General features: G+C 37.8%; 2 protein-coding genes, 2 long non-coding RNA genes and 1 pseudogene across 8 annotated transcripts in view; 4 read left to right on the top strand and 1 right to left on the bottom strand.

Moving 5' to 3' along the window:
- LOC124384578 (zinc finger protein 850-like) overlaps nucleotides 1–23,670 on the top strand; it is a 1,373,244-nt gene that overhangs the window by 1,235,961 nt on the left and 113,613 nt on the right. The gene's annotated exons all lie outside the window — the stretch shown is intronic.
- LOC124384668 overlaps nucleotides 1–23,670 on the bottom strand; it is a 920,651-nt pseudogene that overhangs the window by 793,170 nt on the left and 103,811 nt on the right.
- Nucleotides 1,259–2,855, top strand: LOC124384759. The gene is made up of 3 exons (XR_006925572.1): nucleotides 1,259–1,273; nucleotides 1,535–1,660; nucleotides 1,952–2,855. It is a non-coding gene; the product is annotated as an uncharacterized LOC124384759 (long non-coding RNA).
- Nucleotides 5,068–6,664, top strand: LOC124384761. The gene is made up of 3 exons (XR_006925575.1): nucleotides 5,068–5,082; nucleotides 5,344–5,469; nucleotides 5,761–6,664. It is a non-coding gene; the product is annotated as an uncharacterized LOC124384761 (long non-coding RNA).
- Nucleotides 6,839–13,392, top strand: LOC124384599. 5 transcript variants are annotated; one of them, XR_006925419.1, is made up of 8 exons: nucleotides 6,839–6,898; nucleotides 7,139–7,288; nucleotides 7,419–7,564; nucleotides 7,719–8,274; nucleotides 8,358–8,837; nucleotides 8,975–9,102; nucleotides 9,870–12,248; nucleotides 13,108–13,392. XR_006925419.1 is itself a non-coding variant. In XM_046847587.1 (8 exons), the coding sequence occupies exon 8, from the start codon at nucleotides 12,089–12,091 to the stop codon at nucleotides 13,058–13,060; it is 972 nt and encodes a 323-aa protein (XP_046703543.1). In that variant the 5' UTR covers nucleotides 6,839–6,898; nucleotides 7,139–7,288; nucleotides 7,419–7,564; nucleotides 7,719–7,855; nucleotides 8,163–8,274; nucleotides 8,358–8,837; nucleotides 8,975–9,102; nucleotides 9,870–12,088; the 3' UTR covers nucleotides 13,061–13,062. The 5 variants fall into 5 exon arrangements, 4 of the variants coding, with proteins under 4 accessions (XP_046703543.1, XP_046703541.1, XP_046703540.1 ...); XM_046847587.1 differs by lacking the exon at nucleotides 13,108–13,392 and having other exon boundaries at nucleotides 7,719–7,855; nucleotides 8,163–8,274; nucleotides 9,870–13,062; XM_046847585.1 differs by lacking the exon at nucleotides 13,108–13,392 and having other exon boundaries at nucleotides 8,358–8,581; nucleotides 8,666–8,837; nucleotides 9,870–13,062.

Raw genomic sequence — 23,670 nt, 5'->3', positions numbered from 1 at the left:
ACTTACGACCTGGTAAAAGAACAATAAAGAGTGTGGAACACAGGTTTTATTTACCTTTTAGTCTTGATATTTTTTACAGATTTAAATAAGAAGAAACATTAAAAATCTAACATTCACACATTAATATGTTTAATCCACAATCATCTCTGTACACTAGTGAGAGTCTGAGGGCAGAAGTGAAGTGAAATGAAGATCTATAAATATAATACACTTTAACACACCTGAGCAAAAACCAAAGTCTTTTACAATGATCTCAGTGCTTCCACTATTTGATCACTGGATGAGAAATGGGAATAGATAAAGCAGATATTGTTCTATATGATTAGGGATGTAAACTGTAGCAGCGGTGCGCGAGTGGAGGCGGAGCCGGACGGCACGAGCGGTAAGAAACACCTGCAGCTGATGAGACTAATCAGTGCTCTGTTTCAGTCTGGTGACGCCAATAAAGAGGAGAAACACGAGAACCCTGGTGTGAGCACTGGAAAGGAAAACGCCAGGGTGAAAACGAAAGAAAATAAAGAAGCTCTGCTTGGTGAACTTTTGCCTGTCTGTCTTTCTTCCAGTGCATTTTGTTGCATAAACATCACTTTATTGAGATTTTGTAAATGAAAAGAAATATTGCAACAATTATTTCTGCATCCCACAGCAGAGGACATTTAAAGCACATGAGTGTGGTCACAAATATAGTTGTGCAGGTCCACAGTGACGTGACATGAAAGAGATGATCACCTGAAAGTCTGACATGAACACTTTAGGAGGGTGGAATCCACAAAGACGTTTCTGTGGTCCACCTAAAAATTTCGACTGGCCGTGGACCTGCACTGGACATTTCTCACTCTGTACAAATAAAGACCTTTAGGTTATGGTACCTGTGTTTAATCATGTTCTCATGCACATTTTTGTCTGCACAAACCTTATAAAACAGATCCAACCATTTCTTCTGACGGGGAGCAGGTGTGTTTCCAGCTTCAGAGCCAAACCCCAGTGCTGCCAAACGCCACAGACGAGACGTCCACTCATCGTCCTCTACTGCCTCAGACGAGACGTCCACTCATCGTCCTCTACCGCCTCAGACAAGACGTCCACTCATCGTCCTCTACCGCCGCAGACGAGACGCCCACTCATCCTCTACCGCTGCAGACGAGACGTCCACTCATCGTCCTCTACTGCCACAGACGAGACGTCCACTCGTCATCCTCTAAAGCCTTGTGTGAAACAAACACAAACAAACAAACACAGTAACGTAATGCATGTACAACAGTTTCTTTAAAGGGTGAGTGACATTGCTGCACCACACAGCTCCGTCTCCCACTGGCGCCAGAGACACTACTGTCTGCGTCATGAGATGTCCACAGCTTGATGACATATTTACACCCAATGGGGTTATTGTAACATTATTATGAATACGCTTGCGTTTACATTTGGTCATTTTCAGAGAATTTTATAAGAGAATCAGAATCCTTTAATAAGACTTTTGTCTGTGTTTCTTTTTGCTCTCTTTCCCCCATTTTCTTACCTATCCTTGTTTACACAGGTTCTCAGAAACCCTCGAGATAGCAGATGATATGGCGATTGACATTCCTTATGTATGGCAGTACATAGCGGAGCTCGTTAATCCTGTGCTTCGGGAAGGAGGAATCTCTTTGAGAGAATTATTAATGTATTTACAGTTACATTTGAGACTTTACATATACATTTTTTGCTGTAAAGGAAGTTGGTGTTTGTTTTTAATTGTTGATTTCTTGTGAATTCCAGTGAATTTAGCAAACCACTACTTCCTGTGGCAAGAGCCGGCATATTATTTGCAGAAATATTGCAGCTTCTCTGCAAACAAATGGTGAGCTGTGAGATCTTCTATAGAACATGACTGAAAAAAGGAAAGTGTTTTGTCATACTAGTTGAAAAAGGTTCTTTTGTGTTCAAGTCATTGCTGTGTTTTTCTTTACTTTAGAGCCAAAAGGAAGTGGAGGCCTTATGGAGGGACTCTAAACTGAGCTGGGCTGATTTTCTTCCTGAAACCGTGGATGGGAACAACTTCATTACTGAGCAGGTGAGCTGTTGGCTGCACAGTAAAAAATGGGGTGTTAATATTTCAGAGTAAAGTTATTTTAACCCAGATAGAGTATTTTCAACACTTTGGGGAGTAAAGTTGCTCTATCAATGGAGTTAAAAGTGAGTGTAAAAATCTGCAGAAACGCAGTGACAATTTTAACTCTACAACAGTGATGAATACCCGCCACTCTGCTGCGCTTCTCAAACGTTTAGCACGAATTTCGGTGGAGGAAGATTGTGAAGGAGCAACGCTAGGTCACTGATATTGCTAGGTAAGTAATATCCTTTGTTGTCCACACCAAAACGGTATTTTTTAACTTTACATAATTTTAAAGTGTGCTGATATTAGTTGAGGTCATATTACAAGTTATAGCAACCCGTACTCTGCCAAACTGTTCCTTAATTTGTTGCAATATTTTCACGAATGAAGTTGGTCAGAATGTTTTATGCGTAAAATAACGTTAACTCCGTCACTATAACAACAAAAGATTTAATACAGTTAATAGCTATTCTTAGCTAATGTATTTTTTAGCTTCCCAGGCAACGTTCATCTAGGTTTTTTTATATACTGGTAACGTTAGCATGCATCTGATAGTTAATGTTGGTCTTATATAACGATAACTTAGATCACTGATTGCATGACGTGTTTGTTTAACATGGCTTAACAATTTTAACGGATTACTGTTCGAACTAAAATAGCCAATGAGCTAGCTAACTTTGGCACAGTTATTTGGTAGCTAATTTGAGACTGTGCCTCTTAACTTTAACTAGCTTTAATTTGTAGAAAATAAACGTTATATTCAACCAGCACAACTTTGTCTTCAGCCGCCATTTGTAATTGCAGTGTAACATATAAGTAATGTATAGTGCATGTGAGAAATGGATAGATGATGGACATTTGTTATGGTTTTGGCAGATTGATGTTTATAAATCCCCCAATAGTGCACAAAACTACTGATGATGTGAATGAAAATACATCACTTGTCACTCATGTTAATTAATATCTGTATGATTTGACTAATTTTTCCAATAAAGGGGCATAAAATGGATGTATATTTATTTTCTTAATGTACTTATTTAACCTTTAACATTTTTAACAAAACTTTATTATATAGCACATGTTTTGTATTTATTTATTTATATTCTACTTAATAATAATAATGAAGATGATAATGTGTTCAGCAGTTTCACAGAATAATTCACGAGTCACTGTTTTATGAATGATAAAACATTTTATTTTTAATTACTGAAAATGCTACAAAAATGTCAAATGATAAATTATAATAGATGCAAACACACAAAATACAAATATTACAAAACGATGTATATATTAATAAAGGTTATTTAACAATAGATATAATCAAATACAATGATAAAAAATCCCTAATTGGGATTAAAACAACCTAATCATAAATAACTATAGATTATAATAGTAGTAAATCCACACAAATAAACAGTAAAATGAGTCGCTTAGAACACCAGCAAGAAATAATTAAAGGAGCAGAACTGGAAGAAACAGCAGGACTGGATGCAGATGAAGGACTGGATGAAGGAGATGGACTTTGACTACCAGGCTGTAAAGACACATATTGTATATTATGAACTTAAACATAATGATGATGATAATGACATATAAAGGTCTTTTAAATGACATAAAAGTGCAGGCTGTATAATGGTGGGGGTGGAGGTAGGGGGCGCTACAGCAGTAGGAGTGGAGTAAAGCAGGTGGAACACTTGCAGCAGGTGGAACACTTGCAGCAGGTGGAACACTTGCAGCAGGTGGAACACTTGCAGCAGGTGGAACACTTGCAGCAGGTGGAACACTTGCAGCAGGTGGAACACTTGCAGCAGGTGGAACACTTGCAGCAGGTGGAACACTTGCAGCAGGTGGAACACTTGCAGCAGGTGGAACACTTGCAGCAGGTGGAACACTTACGACCTGGTAAAAGAACAATAAAGAGTGTGGAACACAGGTTTTATTTACCTTTTAGTCTTGATATTTTTTACAGATTTAAATAAGAAGAAACATTAAAAATCTAACATTCACACATTAATATGTTTAATCCACAATCATCTCTGTACACTAGTGAGAGTCTGAGGGCAGAAGTGAAGTGAAATGAAGATCTATAAATATAATACACTTTAACACACCTGAGCAAAAACCAAAGTCTTTTACAATGATCTCAGTGCTTCCACTATTTGATCACTGGATGAGAAATGGGAATAGATAAAGCAGATATTGTTCTATATGATTAGGGATGTAAACTGTAGCAGCGGTGCGCGAGTGGAGGCGGAGCCGGACGGCACGAGCGGTAAGAAACACCTGCAGCTGATGAGACTAATCAGTGCTCTGTTTCAGTCTGGTGACGCCAATAAAGAGGAGAAACACGAGAACCCTGGTGTGAGCACTGGAAAGGAAAACGCCAGGGTGAAAACGAAAGAAAATAAAGAAGCTCTGCTTGGTGAACTTTTGCCTGTCTGTCTTTCTTCCAGTGCATTTTGTTGCATAAACATCACTTTATTGAGATTTTGTAAATGAAAAGAAATATTGCAACAATTATTTCTGCATCCCACAGCAGAGGACATTTAAAGCACATGAGTGTGGTCACAAATATAGTTGTGCAGGTCCACAGTGACGTGACATGAAAGAGATGATCACCTGAAAGTCTGACATGAACACTTTAGGAGGGTGGAATCCACAAAGACGTTTCTGTGGTCCACCTAAAAATTTCGACTGGCCGTGGACCTGCACTGGACATTTCTCCTCTGTACAAATAAAGACCTTTAGGTTATGGTACCTGTGTTTAATCATGTTCTCATGCACATTTTTGTCTGCACAAACCTTATAAAACAGATCCAACCATTTCTTCTGACGGGGAGCAGGTGTGTTTCCAGCTTCAGAGCCAAACCCCAGTGCTGCCAAACGCCACAGACGAGACGTCCACTCGTCATCCTCTAAAGCCTTGTGTGAAACAAACACAAACAAACAAACACAGTAACGTAATGCATGTACAACAGTTTCTTTAAAGGGTGAGTGACATTGCTGCACCACACAGCTCCGTCTCCCACTGGCGCCAGAGACACTACTGTCTGCGTCATGAGATGTCCACAGCTTGATGACATATTTACACCCAATGGGGTTATTGTAACATTATTATGAATACGCTTGCGTTTACATTTGGTCATTTTCAGAGAATTTTATAAGAGAATCAGAATCCTTTAATAAGACTTTTGTCTGTGTTTCTTTTTGCTCTCTTTCCCCCATTTTCTTACCTATCCTTGTTTACACAGGTTCTCAGAAACCCTCGAGATAGCAGATGATATGGCGATTGACATTCCTTATGTATGGCAGTACATAGCGGAGCTCGTTAATCCTGTGCTTCGGGAAGGAGGAATCTCTTTGAGAGAATTATTAATGTATTTACAGTTACATTTGAGACTTTACATATACATTTTTTGCTGTAAAGGAAGTTGGTGTTTGTTTTTAATTGTTGATTTCTTGTGAATTCCAGTGAATTTAGCAAACCACTACTTCCTGTGGCAAGAGCCGGCATATTATTTGCAGAAATATTGCAGCTTCTCTGCAAACAAATGGTGAGCTGTGAGATCTTCTATAGAACATGACTGAAAAAAGGAAAGTGTTTTGTCATACTAGTTGAAAAAGGTTCTTTTGTGTTCAAGTCATTGCTGTGTTTTTCTTTACTTTAGAGCCAAAAGGAAGTGGAGGCCTTATGGAGGGACTCTAAACTGAGCTGGGCTGATTTTCTTCCTGAAACCGTGGATGGGAACAACTTCATTACTGAGCAGGTGAGCTGTTGGCTGCACAGTAAAAAATGGGGTGTTAATATTTCAGAGTAAAGTTATTTTAACCCAGATAGAGTATTTTCAACACTTTGGGGAGTAAAGTTGCTCTATCAATGGAGTTAAAAGTGAGTGTAAAAATCTGCAGAAACGCAGTGACAATTTTAACTCTACAACAGTGATGAATACCCGCCACTCTGCTGCGCTTCTCAAACGTTTAGCACGAATTTCGGTGGAGGAAGATTGTGAAGGAGCAACGCTAGGTCACTGATATTGCTAGGTAAGTAATATCCTTTGTTGTCCACACCAAAACGGTATTTTTTAACTTTACATAATTTTAAAGTGTGCTGATATTAGTTGAGGTCATATTACAAGTTATAGCAACCCGTACTCTGCCAAACTGTTCCTTAATTTGTTGCAATATTTTCACGAATGAAGTTGGTCAGAATGTTTTATGCGTAAAATAACGTTAACTCCGTCACTATAACAACAAAAGATTTAATACAGTTAATAGCTATTCTTAGCTAATGTATTTTTTAGCTTCCCAGGCAACGTTCATCTAGGTTTTTTTATATACTGGTAACGTTAGCATGCATCTGATAGTTAATGTTGGTCTTATATAACGATAACTTAGATCACTGATTGCATGACGTGTTTGTTTAACATGGCTTAACAATTTTAACGGATTACTGTTCGAACTAAAATAGCCAATGAGCTAGCTAACTTTGGCACAGTTATTTGGTAGCTAATTTGAGACTGTGCCTCTTAACTTTAACTAGCTTTAATTTGTAGAAAATAAACGTTATATTCAACCAGCACAACTTTGTCTTCAGCCGCCATTTGTAATTGCAGTGTAACATATAAGTAATGTATAGTGCATGTGAGAAATGGATAGGTAACTCTTAGTTGAACCAGCCCTGAATTATGATTTTGAATATATATTTTCTTTGTTAACAGGGGCAAAATGCTGTTGCGTGTTCAATTCGGAAAGAGCAGAAATACGTCAAGCTGTCTGAGCTGACATTCAATGCTTTCTTGAAAGAAGGTGGGTACATTAGGTTAAAGATACAGCATATACATCACGCAATGACAAAATAATACAGCTTTAACCAATTATGTTATGATATCTAGTTAGGTCAATAATCATTTTTTTTTCATTTACATAAAATTGGCTGCATATACTTGTCTTTCATCATTTAGTGAATACATGAGGCAAACTTAAATATATGAACTTGATTCTTGTGAGAAGGGAATGCATGTTTATTTATTCAATTTGTTTAAACAGCATGTCTAAAATTCAGCATACCAGAAAGCACGCAGCCAGACATTAAGGTGTATGACCAGTCAGACACAGAAGTTGACATGGAGGTTTTTGAAGAAATAGTGAAGGAGTCACCTGGAACTCTGAGAATCATGCTGAGCAATGGAGGACTTGGTATTTATTTAGACAATTCATAAATTAGTTTAGTTTAAAGGCCAGAATGAGAACATGTATTGTCTTAAAATACCCGTAACTTTTTCTTGTAATATGTTTCTATATTTTGTTTCAATTTCATAATGAACAGGTGCCTCTCAGTTATCATCATGCTCGGGTACATCTGATGACACCGTCATCCTGAATTACAAGCTGTGTGACCCTGTTGAAGAAGAAGCTGCTGCCAAAGGAAGCCAGCCTAAAAGGCCACGCCACATAAACTACGAGGCAAAAGCGGTAAGTGGTGGAAATTGCTAAGTCCAAGTTGCTTAAATTGTTAAATCCAATCTGAATGTTGTTTCACCATGGGAAATGTTCTTTAGATAACAATGTTTTTCCATCATTATCACATATGGTTTTACAATAACAGAAAGCACATTTCCACCTATAGTTGATTGAAAAAATCTTAACATCAAAGCCTGGTAGTGAACAAATTATGCAAGAGTATGGAAAAACCAAATCCCTGACAGATGCCACCAGAAGACAGATGATTAACATACTTGCTGCTGAGATGACAGAAACACATGGGTAAGCATTAAGCATATCACTGGGCTGTAAATAAACATTGTTATTATTTTACAAATATTAATTATGTAAATTGTGTTGCGCAATGTCATTTGAGTGTGATTTTAACTTTGAATTCATATGCTAGGACTCCCCCCCCAAAAGTGTCAGAGTGATGTATGCACAGGGGATAGTAGCTTTGTTTCCCTATCTAGAAGACCCATACTCACAACATGGATATGCAAGTGAATGGGTTATTGCAACATTATGCACATGTTCACTCTTTGAAATGTTAATAGTACTCCTTTAAAATGTATTTATAATCACTTAGGAACATTACTACGATCCAGAGAGTGGTTCAGGATACCTTGCATGGCGATTGAAGACCATACAAAGAAAAACAGCAGAGGAAAGAGGTGCCTCAGTCAGCAAATCTCCAAAAGGTATGTTTACTGATCATTGATGTGATTATATTGTTGACTTGTGAATTGTACAGAAAGTTTTTAACATTTTATTTTGTCTTAAGTTGGTGGGCCAGGTCGTGTTCGTCAGCCCTCCACCTTTGACAGAGAGCCATCTGATGAGGATGTGGAAGCAGCTATTGCTGTTTTGAGACACTCTGCTGATGAAAAGACTGTCCGTGACAAAATGAAAATGACCTTCATATATCGGCAAGCAATAGTCAACGATGAAGCCAAATCATCAAATGTCTTCTTGGTCTTCCCACGATTTCTGGATACACCAGGACTGGTATGACATCTTAATTCACAGCATCACCAAAATATCCAATGTAGCATTATGTAACACTCATCACTTCTGTGTGTTACATTGCAGATAGAACAAGATTTCAGATTTCTGTTTGGTGAGGCCATGGCCAACAAATTTTTGGAGAAGTGGCCAACCACTTTTAAAGCAAAAGTAATAAAGGAAAGCCATGGACTTGTACCCACCACAGAACTCTTGGATTTGATGCGCAATGCTGAGTCAGCTGCTGAAGTTGAGAATGGTATGAATGGAACTGTTTTACTTGTTATTGTGGCTTATGTAGGTGTGTAGTGTACATTTTTGTAATGGTGCAAGTTGTCATGTTGAATGCTATGCTATGGCATAATGTAAACCAGGTTTTTATTTACTTATTTGTAGGCTGGGACAGTGACATGTCTGCCATCTTGCTGCTGCTACATCTGCTACCACCATCTGCACAAGGTAGAAAGAGGCCGGGAAAGCTTTCTGCATTTCAAGCTGTAGATCAGCTCATCAGATTTCAAAAGGTATGCTTAAAGGGTTAGTTCACTTAATTTTATTTTTTTTGCTGATTATTTACTAACCCCCGTGTCATCCAAGAGGTCTATGTCTTTCTTTCTTCAGTCGAAAATAAATTAAGGTTTTTGAGGAAAACATTTCAGGATTTTTCTCCATATAATGGACTTCAATGGTGACCAACGGTTTGAGGGTTCAAATGAGGGTTGAAAGTCTGTCTCAGTATAGCTTCAAAGTCTCAATATGATCCCAGCAGAGAAATAAGGTTCTTATCTTCTTATCTTATCTTCTTAGCAAAAAACGATCAGTCGTTTTCAAAACAAAAATACCACAAAGTGTTGTAGAATCTCAAGATGCGCCACGCATTACGTCATGATGTCAGAAAGATCCAAGTGTGGTTAAAAAGTATATTATTTTTATTTTGAAAACAGCCAGTCGTTTCTCTATATAATACCCTTATTCCTCTGCGGGCATTGTCAAGTCTTTGAAGCTACATAAAGACAGACATTTGCCCCTTCATTTAAACCCTCAAACCATTGGTCACCATGGAGGTTCATTATATGGAGAAAAATCCTGAAATGTTCTCCTCAAAAACCTACATTTATTTTTGACTGAAGAAAGAAAGACATGAATCTTGGCTGACATGTGGGTGAGTAAATTATCAGCAAAAACATTTTTCAAAGTGAACAAATTCAATCTTGTGCACAGTGGGAGGTGATCTGATCTATTGTCAGAAGTTAGTCACCAAAACAATTCTGTTGAATGTGTTTTGTTGTAGGTTGGAACCAGTGTGCAGCAGCATCTAGACAACATCACCCAAAGCAGTCAGCCCACACAGAGCACCATTCACTCCTACTTCATTGTGGTTGACAAGTATGCACTTCCATGCAGGGCAACAGGTTCACTTGGAGCTTTTGATGAACTCTTTAAAGCCCATTACGTCTTTGGTACGTCATACAGTTCTTCCCTGAGCAGCTTTTGCACTTTTGTCCAAACAACCATCTATAACATCGACATGGGGGAAACAAAGGAGACTCCCAGAGTTGCAGAGTTGCGGGCAAGAATGGTGCGTTAGTTGAGATAAAGCTATGAAGTGTTTTCTTTGCAAAAGTGACCATGGAAGTCCAAACAACCTTGTTAAGCACTTTAAGGTAATTCATGGGCTATGTACAGGCAGGACTCTTTTTCTGAAGTGTGGTCAAGAAGGATGCTCATGTACTTTTGGTAGTTTTTCTGGTTTAAGATAACATCTTAATAAGTGCCATGGAAGCAGTTTAGTTGATTTTATAGAATATGATCTTTCATATCCTCAAAGTACCGTCAATACAAGTAATGTTTCTCATTGTCAGGGTGCGAGCGAAAACAGAAGGCGGAAGCCGGAGTACAGCTCGCTCGAGTTTTAATACAAGTGTGAGGGAGAGAGAGAGACACACGAGCACACACAGACGCGCACACGCGCACACACACATACAAGCACAAGCACACGGCACACGGAGAGTCCGAGGTGCGCTAGCTGACCCGAGATGCGCGGGGAGGTGAAGCGCGGCCGGTACGGGATTGTGGAGTCCGGACAGAACGGAACGGAAGACATAGACCATAGCACAAAACAAACAACCCATACAACCAGTACGTAGCGTCCAACACATTCAATAACGAACGGGGATAGGGAGTGAAAGAGGAGCTTATATAGAAGCGGGGTGAAGTGATTATGCCTGGAGCTCCAGAGAGAGTCGAGGCCTGAGCGATGATGAGCTCCAGGTGTGCGTGATTAAACCTGGAGCTCTAGGGAAAGCGGAGGCATAGAGAGCCACCAAAGGGGGCGTGGCAGGTGGATCCCTGACACTCATGTTGAAAAGTCGACTGAATATTTAGAGGCTCAGTCACAGTTATCTTCACCATACATTGTAAATAGTTGTTCAGCTGTAATTTCTGATCTAAAGACAGCAGGTGTTGGTCAAAGTACACTGAATTCTGTAGTAATTTCCATGGAAGAGATTGTTCAAGATATCCGTCAGCATGCCAAAGAGACAGTGATAAAGCATGTATTTAGTAATGAAAGAGAAACGGAAATGTGCAAGAAAGTTGAGGCGTGTTTTGAGGGGTTAGAGAATCCTTTCACAATTTTAAATTCGGAATACAAGCGATCAAAATTTATGACTGACAAGTGGGAAATAGTAGAACCAGTTGAAAGTGTGATTGGTTCAAGATTTGACACAAGACGAAATAAAAAAGACTGGAACATATGATCAGGTAGTAGTTCAAGATAAATTCATGTATATTCAATTTTATCTACACTGCAGTCAATATATAAAAGTCAGTATGTTGCAGAAATGTTGCAAAGCTCAGCTACCAGCGACTCTAGACTGAGAGATATTTGTGATGGATCTTTTTTAAAAGTCACCCCCTGTTCTCAACTGAGAAGCAGACAATACAGATCCAGATGTTCTATGATGACTTTGAGGTCACCAACCCTCTGGGTCCTAAGCGAGGTATTCATAAATTGGGTGGAGTATATTTTACTTTAAGAAACTTCTTTCCAAAATGGAATTCTTTCTTAGCTAACATACACCTGTGTGCCTTATTTCATACTCAAGATGTTAAACGGTATGGTTTTAGTGAAATTTTTGCTCCCATTGTTCGAGACATTAAAGTGTTAGAGAGTGATGGTATTGAGATTCCATTATACAATGGTTCTGTTCGTGGCACTGTAGTACAGGTTACTGGGGATAATTTGGGTTTGCATAGTTTGTTTGGTCTGGTGGAGTCTTTCAGTGCAAGGTACTGTTGCAGGTTCTGTTTAGCGGAAAAGGAGGATTTTCAGACAGAATTCTCTGAAGATTCTTCCAAAGTAGTTTTGTGCACCAAAGATATACACACTGCTCACTGTCAAGAAACAGCTTGTTTCCATCCCTTCCATACGTATTTGGTGTGAAATGGTCATGCATATTAAATTCATTGGAGTATTTTCACACAACAGAGAACTTCTCAGTTGATGTGATGCATGATGTGTTAGAAGGGGTGGGCCAGTACGAATTAAAATTATTATTTCTGTATTTGAAGGAAAAACCTGTTACATCAGCGGAAATAATTTCAAGAATAGAAAGTTTTGATTATGGTTTCATGGAGAGAAACAACAGGCCTGTAGCTGTTAATTTAGGTGAAGGATCTAATGATCTGGGACTGAATGCAGTTCAGTCCTGGTGCTTACTTCGGAATGTTCCTCTTATCTTTGGTGATTTAGTAACTTCTACTGACCAACACTGGGGCCTGCTTCTTTTACTACTTCAAATAATAAACATTATATTCTCGCCCATGTTATCTCAAGGTTTATGTATATATTTAAAACATTTAATTGTGGATCACCACACACTGTTTAAGAAGTTGTATCCTCAGAAAAACCTTTTACCAAAGCACCATTTTCTTATCCACTATCCCCGCTGCATCCAGAAAATTGGGCCTGTCCTTCATAGTTGGTGTATGAGGTATGAAGGCAAGCATAATTTTTTCAAAAAACAGCTTAAATCATTTAAAAATATTACCAAAACGCTGGCAAAAAAGCATCAGAATCATATGGCATATAGTTGGCGAAGTTCAACAACTTTTGGTCGGTTAGACATTGGTCCAGGAAAAATGGTGTCTTTAAATATGGTAAAAGGAGGTTCTGAAATTGCTATGGCAATGCAAGTGCCCAGTAGCATTCAGGTTATGAAGGTTAATTGGGCTAAACATAATGGTTTTGTTTATCGCCCAAACTTGGTTATCTGTGGCAAAATTGAATCTGAAGTGCCCGTGTTTTATCAGATTGAGTCAGTTCTGATAATGTGTGAAAAACTGTTGCTACTCACAGTGCCTTTAAGTACAGTAACTTTTCAGGAACATTTCCATGCATATGAGGTGATCAGAGCAAAGCAGGATTTTGTTTTTTTTCATGTTGACGACCTGCATTACCCTAGGCCTTTTGACATATAAATGTCATATGGAGGAATGACACAACTCTCCTGTAGCTGTTAATTTAGGTGAAGGATCTAATGATCTGGGACTGAATGCAGTTCAGTCCTGGTGCTTACTTCGGAATGTTCCTCTTATCTTTGGTGATTTAGTAACTTCTACTGACCAACACTGGGGCCTGCTTCTTTTACTACTTCAAATAATAAACATTATATTCTCGCCCATGTTATCTCAAGGTTTATGTATATATTTAAAACATTTAATTGTGGATCACCACACACTGTTTAAGAAGTTGTATCCTCAGAAAAACCTTTTACCAAAGCACCATTTTCTTATCCACTATCCCTGCTGCATCCAGAAAATTGGGCCTGTCCTTCATAGTTGGTGTATGAGGTATGAAGGCAAGCATAATTTTTTCAAAAAACAGCTTAAATCATTTAAAAATATTACCAAAACGCTGGCAAAAAAGCATCAGAATCATATGGCATATAGTTGGCGAAGTTCAACAACTTTTGGTCGGTTAGACATTGGTCCAGGAAAAATGGTGTCTTTAAATATGGTAAAAGGAGGTTCTGAAATTGCTATGGCAATGCAAGTGCCCAGTAGCATTCAGGTTATGAAGGTTAATTGGGCTAAACATAATGGTTTTGTTTATCGCCCAAACTTGGTTATCTGTGGCAAAATTGAATCTGAAGTGCCCGTGTTTTATCAGATTGAGTCAGTTCTGATAATGTGTGAAAAACTGTTGCTACTCACAGTGCCTTTAAGTACAGTAACTTTTCAGGAACATTTCCATGCATATGAGGTGATCAGAGCAAAGCAGGATTTTGTTTTTTTTCATGTTGACGACCTGCATTACCCTAGGCCTTTTGACATATAAATGTCATATGGAGGGAATGACACAACTCTCCTTGTCGTGCCATATTGCTTTTTCTGGTAAACATTTTTATGATGTTATCCATGTTTCGGTCAGAGACAAGGAAATGTGTTTGCAATGTAAATTCAATGGCATTGAAATGCTTTATATTTGCAATAAATTGTGAGTTCTGTGATCTAGTGTTATTGTGCTTGTTTTTATTTGGATAGTAGTTGATAGTTCTAAAATTTAGTAACACTGAATCTTATGATTTATATATTTTTCAAAACACTGTAGAGAAATTAAAAGTAAATATTACACTTAAAGTGTCATTTTTTAAAGTAAAATTGTAGATTAATTAACTCTATACTGTGTAATTATATTACTCTTAACAGTGTGATTAACCTACAGTGTTAAATAATTTTACACATTTCTTTGTTATTTTTTACACAATATTGAGTAGAAAAAACTTGACACTGACCAAAGAGTAAATTTTACACTGATTTTGAGTGGGACCAAATGTTATCTGAAACAGAGTCAAATTCAACTCTTTAAGAGTTAAATTAACACTTCTGTTTTTACTGTGTATCTATTATTTCTTTCTGACAAAATTTCAGCCAGTAAGTAGTTCCACAGATACCTCAGATTGTGCGGCCTGTTCGGGGTCATATACATATACAAATATACTATACATATACATATATAATTTACAAAGTATTTGAGATCTATCAGTCTGGAAAAGGTTATAAAGGCGTTTCTAAAGCTTTGGGAATCTCAAACCCTACTCTTTCCCATAACTTCATGGTGTGACTGATCAACTTAATTCCCCTGTAGTTACTGCAGGTCTGCACATCTCCCTTATTCTTAAAGATCAGTACCAGCACACTCCTCCTCCATTCCTCAGGCATCCTCTCACCATCCAAAATCTTGTTAAACAATTTTTTTTAAAACTCCACTGCATCTCTCCTGAACATCCCCATGCTTCTACTGGTATGTCATCTGGTCCAACCGACTTTCCACTCTTCATCCTCTTAATCACTGCTCTCACTTCCTCCTTACTAATCCTATCCACTTCCTACTTCACCATCTCCACGCCATCCAACCTTCTCTCTCTCTCACTTTCCTCGTTCATCAGCTGCTCAAAATACTCCCTCCATCTTCTCAACACACTCTCCTCACTAGTCAACACATTTCCATCTCCATCCTTTCTTGCTCTAACTTGCAGCACATCCTTCCCAGCTCGGTCAATCTGCCTGGCCAATCGCTACAAATCCTTTTCTAATTCTTTTGCGTCCAACTTCTCCTACAGCCCCTCATATGCCTTTTTCTTTGTCCTTCATCACATTCCTCTTTACCTGCTGCTGCATCTCCTTGTACTCCTGCCTACTTTTCTCATCTCTCTGTCGATCCCAATTCTGTTTTGCCAACCTTTCTCCTTCTGCTCTCCTGCACTTCCTCATTCCACCACCACATCTCTTTGTCTTCCTTTCTATTTCCAGATGTCACATCAAGTACCTTTCTAACTGTCTCCCTTATCATTTCTGCAGTAGTTCCACAATCATCCAGCACCTCTTCACCACCACAGAGCCCCTGTCTGACCTCTTCCCTGAATCTCACACTACAGTCTTCCTCCTTCAGTTTCCACCATCTTATTCTTCTTCTAGTCCTCTCTCTCCTCCTTTTCTTCTTCACCTCCAAAACCATGGGACATGAAATGGGGTTACCAGTGTGACACTAAAACAGGTAGTAGTAATGACTACTTTTTACTTAATGTACTTAATGTCAGAGCTCAAACCTCTTTACCTAAACTTGAGTAAAAAATGTATAGTCAGTACTTCAACTTTTACCTGAGTATTTTAAAACATGAGTATCTGTACTTCTACTGAGTGAAGGATGTGTGAACCTTTGCCACCACTGGCTTTAATTATGAAATGTTTGCCAACATATTACAGTTATAATGTAGATAAATAGTACTAATAAACTACCCACTCTGTGCAATTTGTATAAGGTATTTCAGTGTGTAAACTAATCCTAATGTAATAGTGGAGCAAAAGTGTATTTATATATAAGTAAATCTGTATTATTTAGTTTTTGCAACACTGAGCTGCACACATATTCAAACCTGTAATGTTTGCTTATACTATACATTTAAATGAACCATATTAACTTGGTCAAAAAGCACATTGCACCATTTTCTTTCTATTTAAGTGGAAATTAGTTTGTATTGGTATGCACACGTAATTTTCGTATGCAGCATGTAGTGTAAATATCCATTAGATTTTAGTTATTTTGGTTATTAATTAACATTTATTTCCATTTGGTGATGAAGCTCGGGTGTTCTTGTATTCAGAGCAGTGAGAACTGCATACAATTCTAGACTGAGACTCCTGAAGTTACTGAGTGTCACAGTTGGACCCTGGAAACACAGATTTTAATGCTCCCACATTAAAGTTGATTGCTTTCCATTTTATTCTTTCTGTATAATAGAATTTAGTTAATAACTGAAATTTAATTTAGTAAATAACAATGATGATTTGTAGATACTTCATAATCATCTATGATATAGAATCAAAAGATTGTTTCTATCACCAGCATTTCTATTTTCTTCCTTAGAAAAAATAAAGTATAAGTTAACAAACAATAGCAAGAGAAAAATAAGTGAACTGTTCATGAAATAATCACAAAAATTTTTGTTTTAATTGTTTTTAATGACACCGAGACTCATACAGTCCATTTAGAATAATCAACTTTTAACATTCACCTTAATCTAAAAGGTGTTCAGTGAAGTCGAGATTAGAGCTCTGTGCAGGCCAGTTCAGTTCTTCCACACCAAACTCATCCAACCATGTCTTTATGAACCTCAGTTTGTGCACTGTGGCATGGTCATGCTGGATTAATAAAGGGCCATCTCCAAACTATTCCCACAATATTAGAAGCATAGCATTGTCCAAAATGATTTGGTATGCTAAAGTAATGAACATTTCCCTACACTTTAAGTCAAGGGCTGAGTCTTACCCCTAAAGTACAGCCCCATACCATTACCACTCCTCAAACAAACCTTACAGTTGACTAATAAACTTATTCGAAGTTAGAGAAACACAAAAAATGAACGTTGGTGCAAAATACCTAAAGGTTTATACATTTAACATTTTAGATTTAAAAAAGACTTGGGGTGAGATTTGTCTGCACTTTAATTCTTATAGGTCCAGACATATACAACAAAAATCTATTCCCTGATCTTGCTGTGTAACCGTGTGATCAAGCTCAAGTTTGCAGTAAATCAGTAACACTGGGCTCAGGGGACAATGGATTGGAAGCTGTTCCATTAGATAATGTTCAGAAAGCACATATGGGTGAGATGCTCAGGTAGCCTCATACATGCTGCCATAAAGTGTAGTTGTAGTGTAACTGTAGATGGACCAACAATGTTCTGATGGCTTGGAAAGGTGTCCAGTTTGTTAGAGCTAATTAAAATTAACATTACAATTTAAAGTTCCCCCGATATTTACAGTACAATTTCCCTTTACATCCCTTCAAATAAGACATTTAAGATGATTTGTTTTATGGTTGTATGTTAGAGCACTTGTGGTTCCTTAATGAGCGTTGATGAACATAGCTCCGTCCACAGTGTCCACAGAGGTACAGCTTCTGTCCTGTATGACTCTGCTGGTGGCTGAGGAGGGCACGCCGAGCACTAAAACTCTTCCCACACTGTTTACAGGGATACGGCTTCTCTCCTGTGTGGATACGCTGGTGTATTCTAAAATTATCTTGATGATTAAAACTCTTCCCACACTGCTCACAGTGATACGGCTTCTCTCCTGTGTGGATACGCTGGTGTAATCTGAGATTACCCTGCTGAGTAAAACTCTTCCCACACTGTTCACAGTAATAAGGCTTCTCTCCTGTGTGGATACTCTGGTGTGATTTGAGATGATCCTGTTGAGTAAAACTCTTCCCACACTGTTCACAGAAATACGGCTTCACCCCTGTGTGGACACGCTGGTGTATTCTAAAATTACTCTGATGAGTAAAACTCTTCCCACACTGTTCACAGTGATACGGCTTCTCCTGTGTGGATACTCTGGTGTGATTTGAGATTACCCTGTTGAGTAAAACTCTTCTCACACTGATCACAGTGATACGGCTTCTCTCCTGTGTGGATACGTTGGTGTCTTTTCAGAACAGCACATTTAGTGAAACTCTTCCCACAATCTGAGCAGTGGTGCATCTGGAAAACAATATAAAATGATTCAATATATTGTAATAATGTTATTTTAGATTAGATTTGGTTTTGCATGTTATCAGAAATGTCTGCTATAGTAATCTGATATGGTTGGTAACAAGTTAAATGAAAGGTATTTTGAGGCCTTTTAGAAAACCTTTAACTTTTTAATACTTGTATAAAATCTTCCAAAATCCCTACCTGAAACTATGACTAAACAATGTTTGGGTGATTTTGGATTTAGCAAAATACATTTCTGATTCAGAACATTTGCTAATAGTAGCTCTCATTAGACAAAGCTCAAAATCTGGACTGGTGCAAACAATCAGTACCTACTGAGCTGATCTGGATGCTGTCTTCCAAATGATGTGTGAAAATCCTTGTGGTTGGGACAACAATACATTGATGACGACTGCAGGTAATTATCTGTGGCTGTCAAAAGCAGCAACCTACTTCCTCCTAATGGCCTATGAGGGCATTTTCAATCAACTTGTTAGCATGTACCTCCGCTTTCAGACTCTCAGCTGAAAATCACCTACCTAAATGTAAATGTGAACAGTTCCTGACCAAAGTGTTCTACATACACAATTTAGATACATTTGGAAAGAAGATACCCTGACCCAGCCATTAGTGTTGCACAAGTAGGTGCACTCTTAGTGCAGGTCTCCACCCCGGATACATGTGGAGGGTTGCGTTATGAAGGACATCCAGTGTAAAACAAGTGCCAAATCAAACATGCAGATCACGAATCAGAATTTCATACCAGCTCGGTCGAGGCCCGGGTTACCAACGACCACCACAGGTATCGTTAGCCAACAGGGTTCCGGTGGAAATTGGGCTACGGTTGGCCGAAGGAGGAGAAGGAGAGGAGGAAGACGTCTAAAGAGGCAGCGGAAAAAGAAGTGGATGACAGTGGAGGTTCGGGTTGGTACTTTAAGTGTTGGTACTATGACTGGTAAAGGGAGAGAGGGAGCTGATATGATGGAGAGGAGAAAGGTAGATATGCTGTGTTTAAGAGACCAAATGGAAAGGGAGTAAGACCAGGAACATTGAAGGTGTTTAAACTGCTCTATCATGGTGTGGATGGAAAGAGAAATTGTGTAGGGGTGATTCTGAAGGAAGAGTACAGTAATAGTGTAGTGGAGGTGAAGAGAGTTTCTGATAGGGTGATGACGGTGAAGCTGGAGGTTGAAGGGGAGATGACAAATATCATCAGTGCTTATGCTCCAATGGTGGGCTGTGAGATGGAGGTAGAAAAATTCTGGAGTGAGTTAGATGAAGTGGTAGATGGTGAACCTAGGAATGAAAGATTTGTGATTGGGGCAGACTTTAAAGGGCATGTAGGTGAAGGGAACAGAGGTGATGAGGAGGTGAAGGTCGGTATAGAATTAAGGAGAGGAATGTGGAAGGGTAGATTTTTGCTAAAAGGAGGGAAATGGCAGTGGTGAACACGTATGTAAAGAAGAAGGAGGATCATAGAGTGACATAAAAGAGTGGATGGTGAGAAGATGCCTGAGGAATGGAGAAGGAGTGTCCTGGTACTGATCTTTATGAATAAGGAAGATGTGCAGACTTGCAGTGACTACAGGGGAATTAAGTTGATCAGTCACACCATGAAGTTATGGGAAAGAGTAGTGGAAGCCAGGCTGAGAGCAGAGGTGACCATCTGTGAGCAGCAGTATGGTTTCATGGACATGGGGTACATTGGTAAGAGAATGCTGAGGATGGAAAGAGGCAGATGTAGAGGGCATGGGGTATGGAGACAGATGATCCGCTGTGGCAACCCCTAACGGAAGAAGCGGGATGAAGAAAATGAAGGAAATAAGTCACTATGGGTTTTACTGTACATTGTTTTTAATGCAGGTCCATTTCTCCCTCCACCTGCTAGACTCTGGGGGCCACTCAGACTATTGTTATACATGTTTGGCTATTCTTACAGACTGCAATCATATAAATGTACAGCAATTCAGACTATTGTTATTCATACAGACTGCATTCATACTGCATGCATACTGATGGCTGGACATTTCAATAGAGAGGAGGAGATTTAATGATCAGAAGCCATTAATCTCAAGTAGCAAGGAGCAGAACAGCTCTGCTAGTGCTAACGTTAATTTGCCTATTTCTCCATCACCAGCAGCACTCTATTCTCCAACATCTATCTCCCTTACATGCCAGTGTATACACACACACACACACACACACACACACACACACACACACACACACACACATACATACATACATACATACATACATACATACATACATACATACATACATACATACATACATACATACATACATACATACATACATACATACATACATACATACATACATACATACATACATACATACATACATACATACATACATACATACATACATACATACATACATACATACATACATACATACATACATACATACATACATACATACATACATACATACATACATACATACATACATACATACATACATACATACATACATACATACATACATACATACATACATACATACATACATACATACATACATACATACATACATACATACATACATACATACATACATACATACATACATACATACATACATACATACATACATACATACATACATACATACATACATACATACATACATACATACATACATACATACATACATACATACATACATACATACATACATACATACATACATACATACATACATACATACATACATACATACATACATACATACATACATACATACATACATACATACATACATACATACATACATACATACATACATACATACATACATACATACATACATACATACATACATACATACATACATACATACATACATACATACATACATACATACATACATACATACATACATACATACATACATACATACATACATACATACATACATACATACATACATACATACATACATACATACATACATACATACATACATACATACATACATACATACATACATACATACATACATACATACATACATACATACATACATACATACATACATACATACATACATACATACATACATACATACATACATACATACATACATACATACATACATACATACATACATACATACATACATACATACATACATACATACATACATACATACATACATACATACATACATACATACATACATACATACATACATACATACATACATACATACATACATACATACATACATACATACATACATACATACATACATACATACATACATACATACATACATACATACATACATACATACATACATACATACATACATACATACATACATACATACATACATACATACATACATACATACGGCGGGTAAAATAAGTATTGAACATGTCAACATTTTTCTCAGTAAATATATTTCTAAAGGTGCTAGTGACATGAAATCTTTAACAGATGTTGGTAACAACCCATACAATCCACACATACAAAGAAATCAAACCATACATGTCCATAAATGAAGTTGTGTAATGTTGTGAAACAGCACACACACAAGAAAAACTATTGAACACATGAAGACAGGGAGGTGCAAAAAGGAATGAAAAGCCAAGACAGCAGTAGATATCAATCAGTAATTAGAAAGCAATCCTGCCTATTGTCATTGTAAATTAATATCAGCTGCTTCAGTCCCAACTGATGGCCTGTATAAAGGTGTCCCATTACCAAGGTGTCACACAAGAAACATCTCATGATGGGTAAAAGCGAAGAGCTCTCTCAAGACCTTCACATCCTTACTGTTGCACACATACTGATTGCATTGGTTACAGAAGGATTTCTGAACTTCTGAATGTTCTGAATGGTTTGATATCTTTGTATTCAAGCAGATGTAGTTGTGTTGGCCTATTTTGATAATAGATGCCTTTTAGGCTAAGACCACCTGTTCTCTTTGGGTCCATCAACACTGTGATTCCAGGCTACACTAGTACTCAACACAGTGGAAACATGGTTCTAATTTTCAAAAGTAATACTAATAAATGATCTTAAAGTGCGAGGCAGAAACTAAACAAACTTGCAGTCCGCCACTTAATACTTTACTTTAAAACTAAACTTCCTCTGGGAGATCACTGGGATACACATGTGAATATTTGATCTGTTAACTGGTTGCATGTGTAAAAGCTGTTGGTATTAAACATTGTTTACTTTATTAACTGAGTAAAAAGCTGAAGAACAGATCAAATAGGACAATTGATTAAAGATTTGGGGAGAAATTTCGTGTTTCCTTGTAAAAGGATTAAAAACAAAACAAAAAAAAACCAGTAGTTTATTGTGATACACTTAAAATTAGGGTATTAATATATATATATATATATATATATATATATATATAAAATTCTATTAAATCTCATGCTATAGGTCTGGTATCTGCCCCTGAGTGTCATAATGCCTGTCATTTTGGATGTTATTATTAACCCTCTGGAGTCTGAATTGCCGCCGGCGCCCAAACGTGCTTTTTTTCAGATGCCAGCAAAATGAGCTTAAACTGCTCGGTCATATTTGATCAAAAATGTCAAAGTAATACATCATTTAAATCTGTAAAGGGTCTACTTTCATTTGTGTATGCTCACTACATAAACAAAACGTTGTATTTTTTTTAAATGAATAAAATAGTCAGGGTGCGCCATCTGTCGCCTTTGTCTGCGTAAACTTTGTTTAGAAACGCGTCATCAAAAAGCGCTGAAACTCGGCCAATAGCCGACACACGGAAATAAAAAATATATCTTTAGACAGCTTAAAGTGTGTAGTTTTAGAATAAGCCGGTTAGCTAGCAGAGATGTTCCCAAATGCTGAGGTGTAAATGCTATATGTACAATGCATGCTAACAAATACATATATTGTTCAAGTTTATTCATCATCCTAAAATATATTGTTTGATTATTTTTAGGAGTGTGGCTGCATCACCCTTGCCTTCACTGGAAACTCACACCAGGCCACGCAGGTGTCGCTCCATTTTGAGTTCGAGCGAGAATCATCCTGAGTAAGTACATATTTTATATTTTCCTAAATTATATTTAGTTTGAATCATTATTGCTTTGTATGACATGCAAACAACTTTATCAATAACAATATTATTTGCTCAGCTGTAAATGGTGATGGTGTAAATGTCTGAGATGCATTATGGTCTATGGCCCATCAACAAATAGGCCTATAGGCTGTACAATGCATGCTAACAAATATATATTGTTTGATTATTTTTGGGAATGTGGCTGCATCACTCTTGACTTCACTGGAAACTCACACCAGGCCACACAGGGGTCGCTCCATTTTGAGTACATATTTTGTATTTTCTTAAATTATATTTAGTTTGAATCATTATTGCTTTGTATGACATGCAAACAACTTTATCAATAACAATATTATTTGCTCAGCTGTAAATGGTGATGGTGTAAATGTCTGAGATGCATTATGGTCTATGGCCCATCAACAAATAGGCCTATAGGCTGTACAATGCATGCTAACAAATATATATTGTTCAAGTGTA

Source organism: Silurus meridionalis, chromosome 4 (genome assembly GCF_014805685.1).
Source record: "Silurus meridionalis isolate SWU-2019-XX chromosome 4, ASM1480568v1, whole genome shotgun sequence".
Taxonomy (NCBI): domain Eukaryota; kingdom Metazoa; phylum Chordata; class Actinopteri; order Siluriformes; family Siluridae; genus Silurus; species Silurus meridionalis.
This window is presented reverse-complemented; position numbering and strand designations above follow the sequence as displayed.

Excerpts from the sequence above, each read along its gene's own strand:
- LOC124384599 (XM_046847587.1), top strand. The coding sequence starts at position 12,089 with ATGCATGATGTGTTAGAAGGGGTGGGCCAGTACGAATTAAAATTATTA.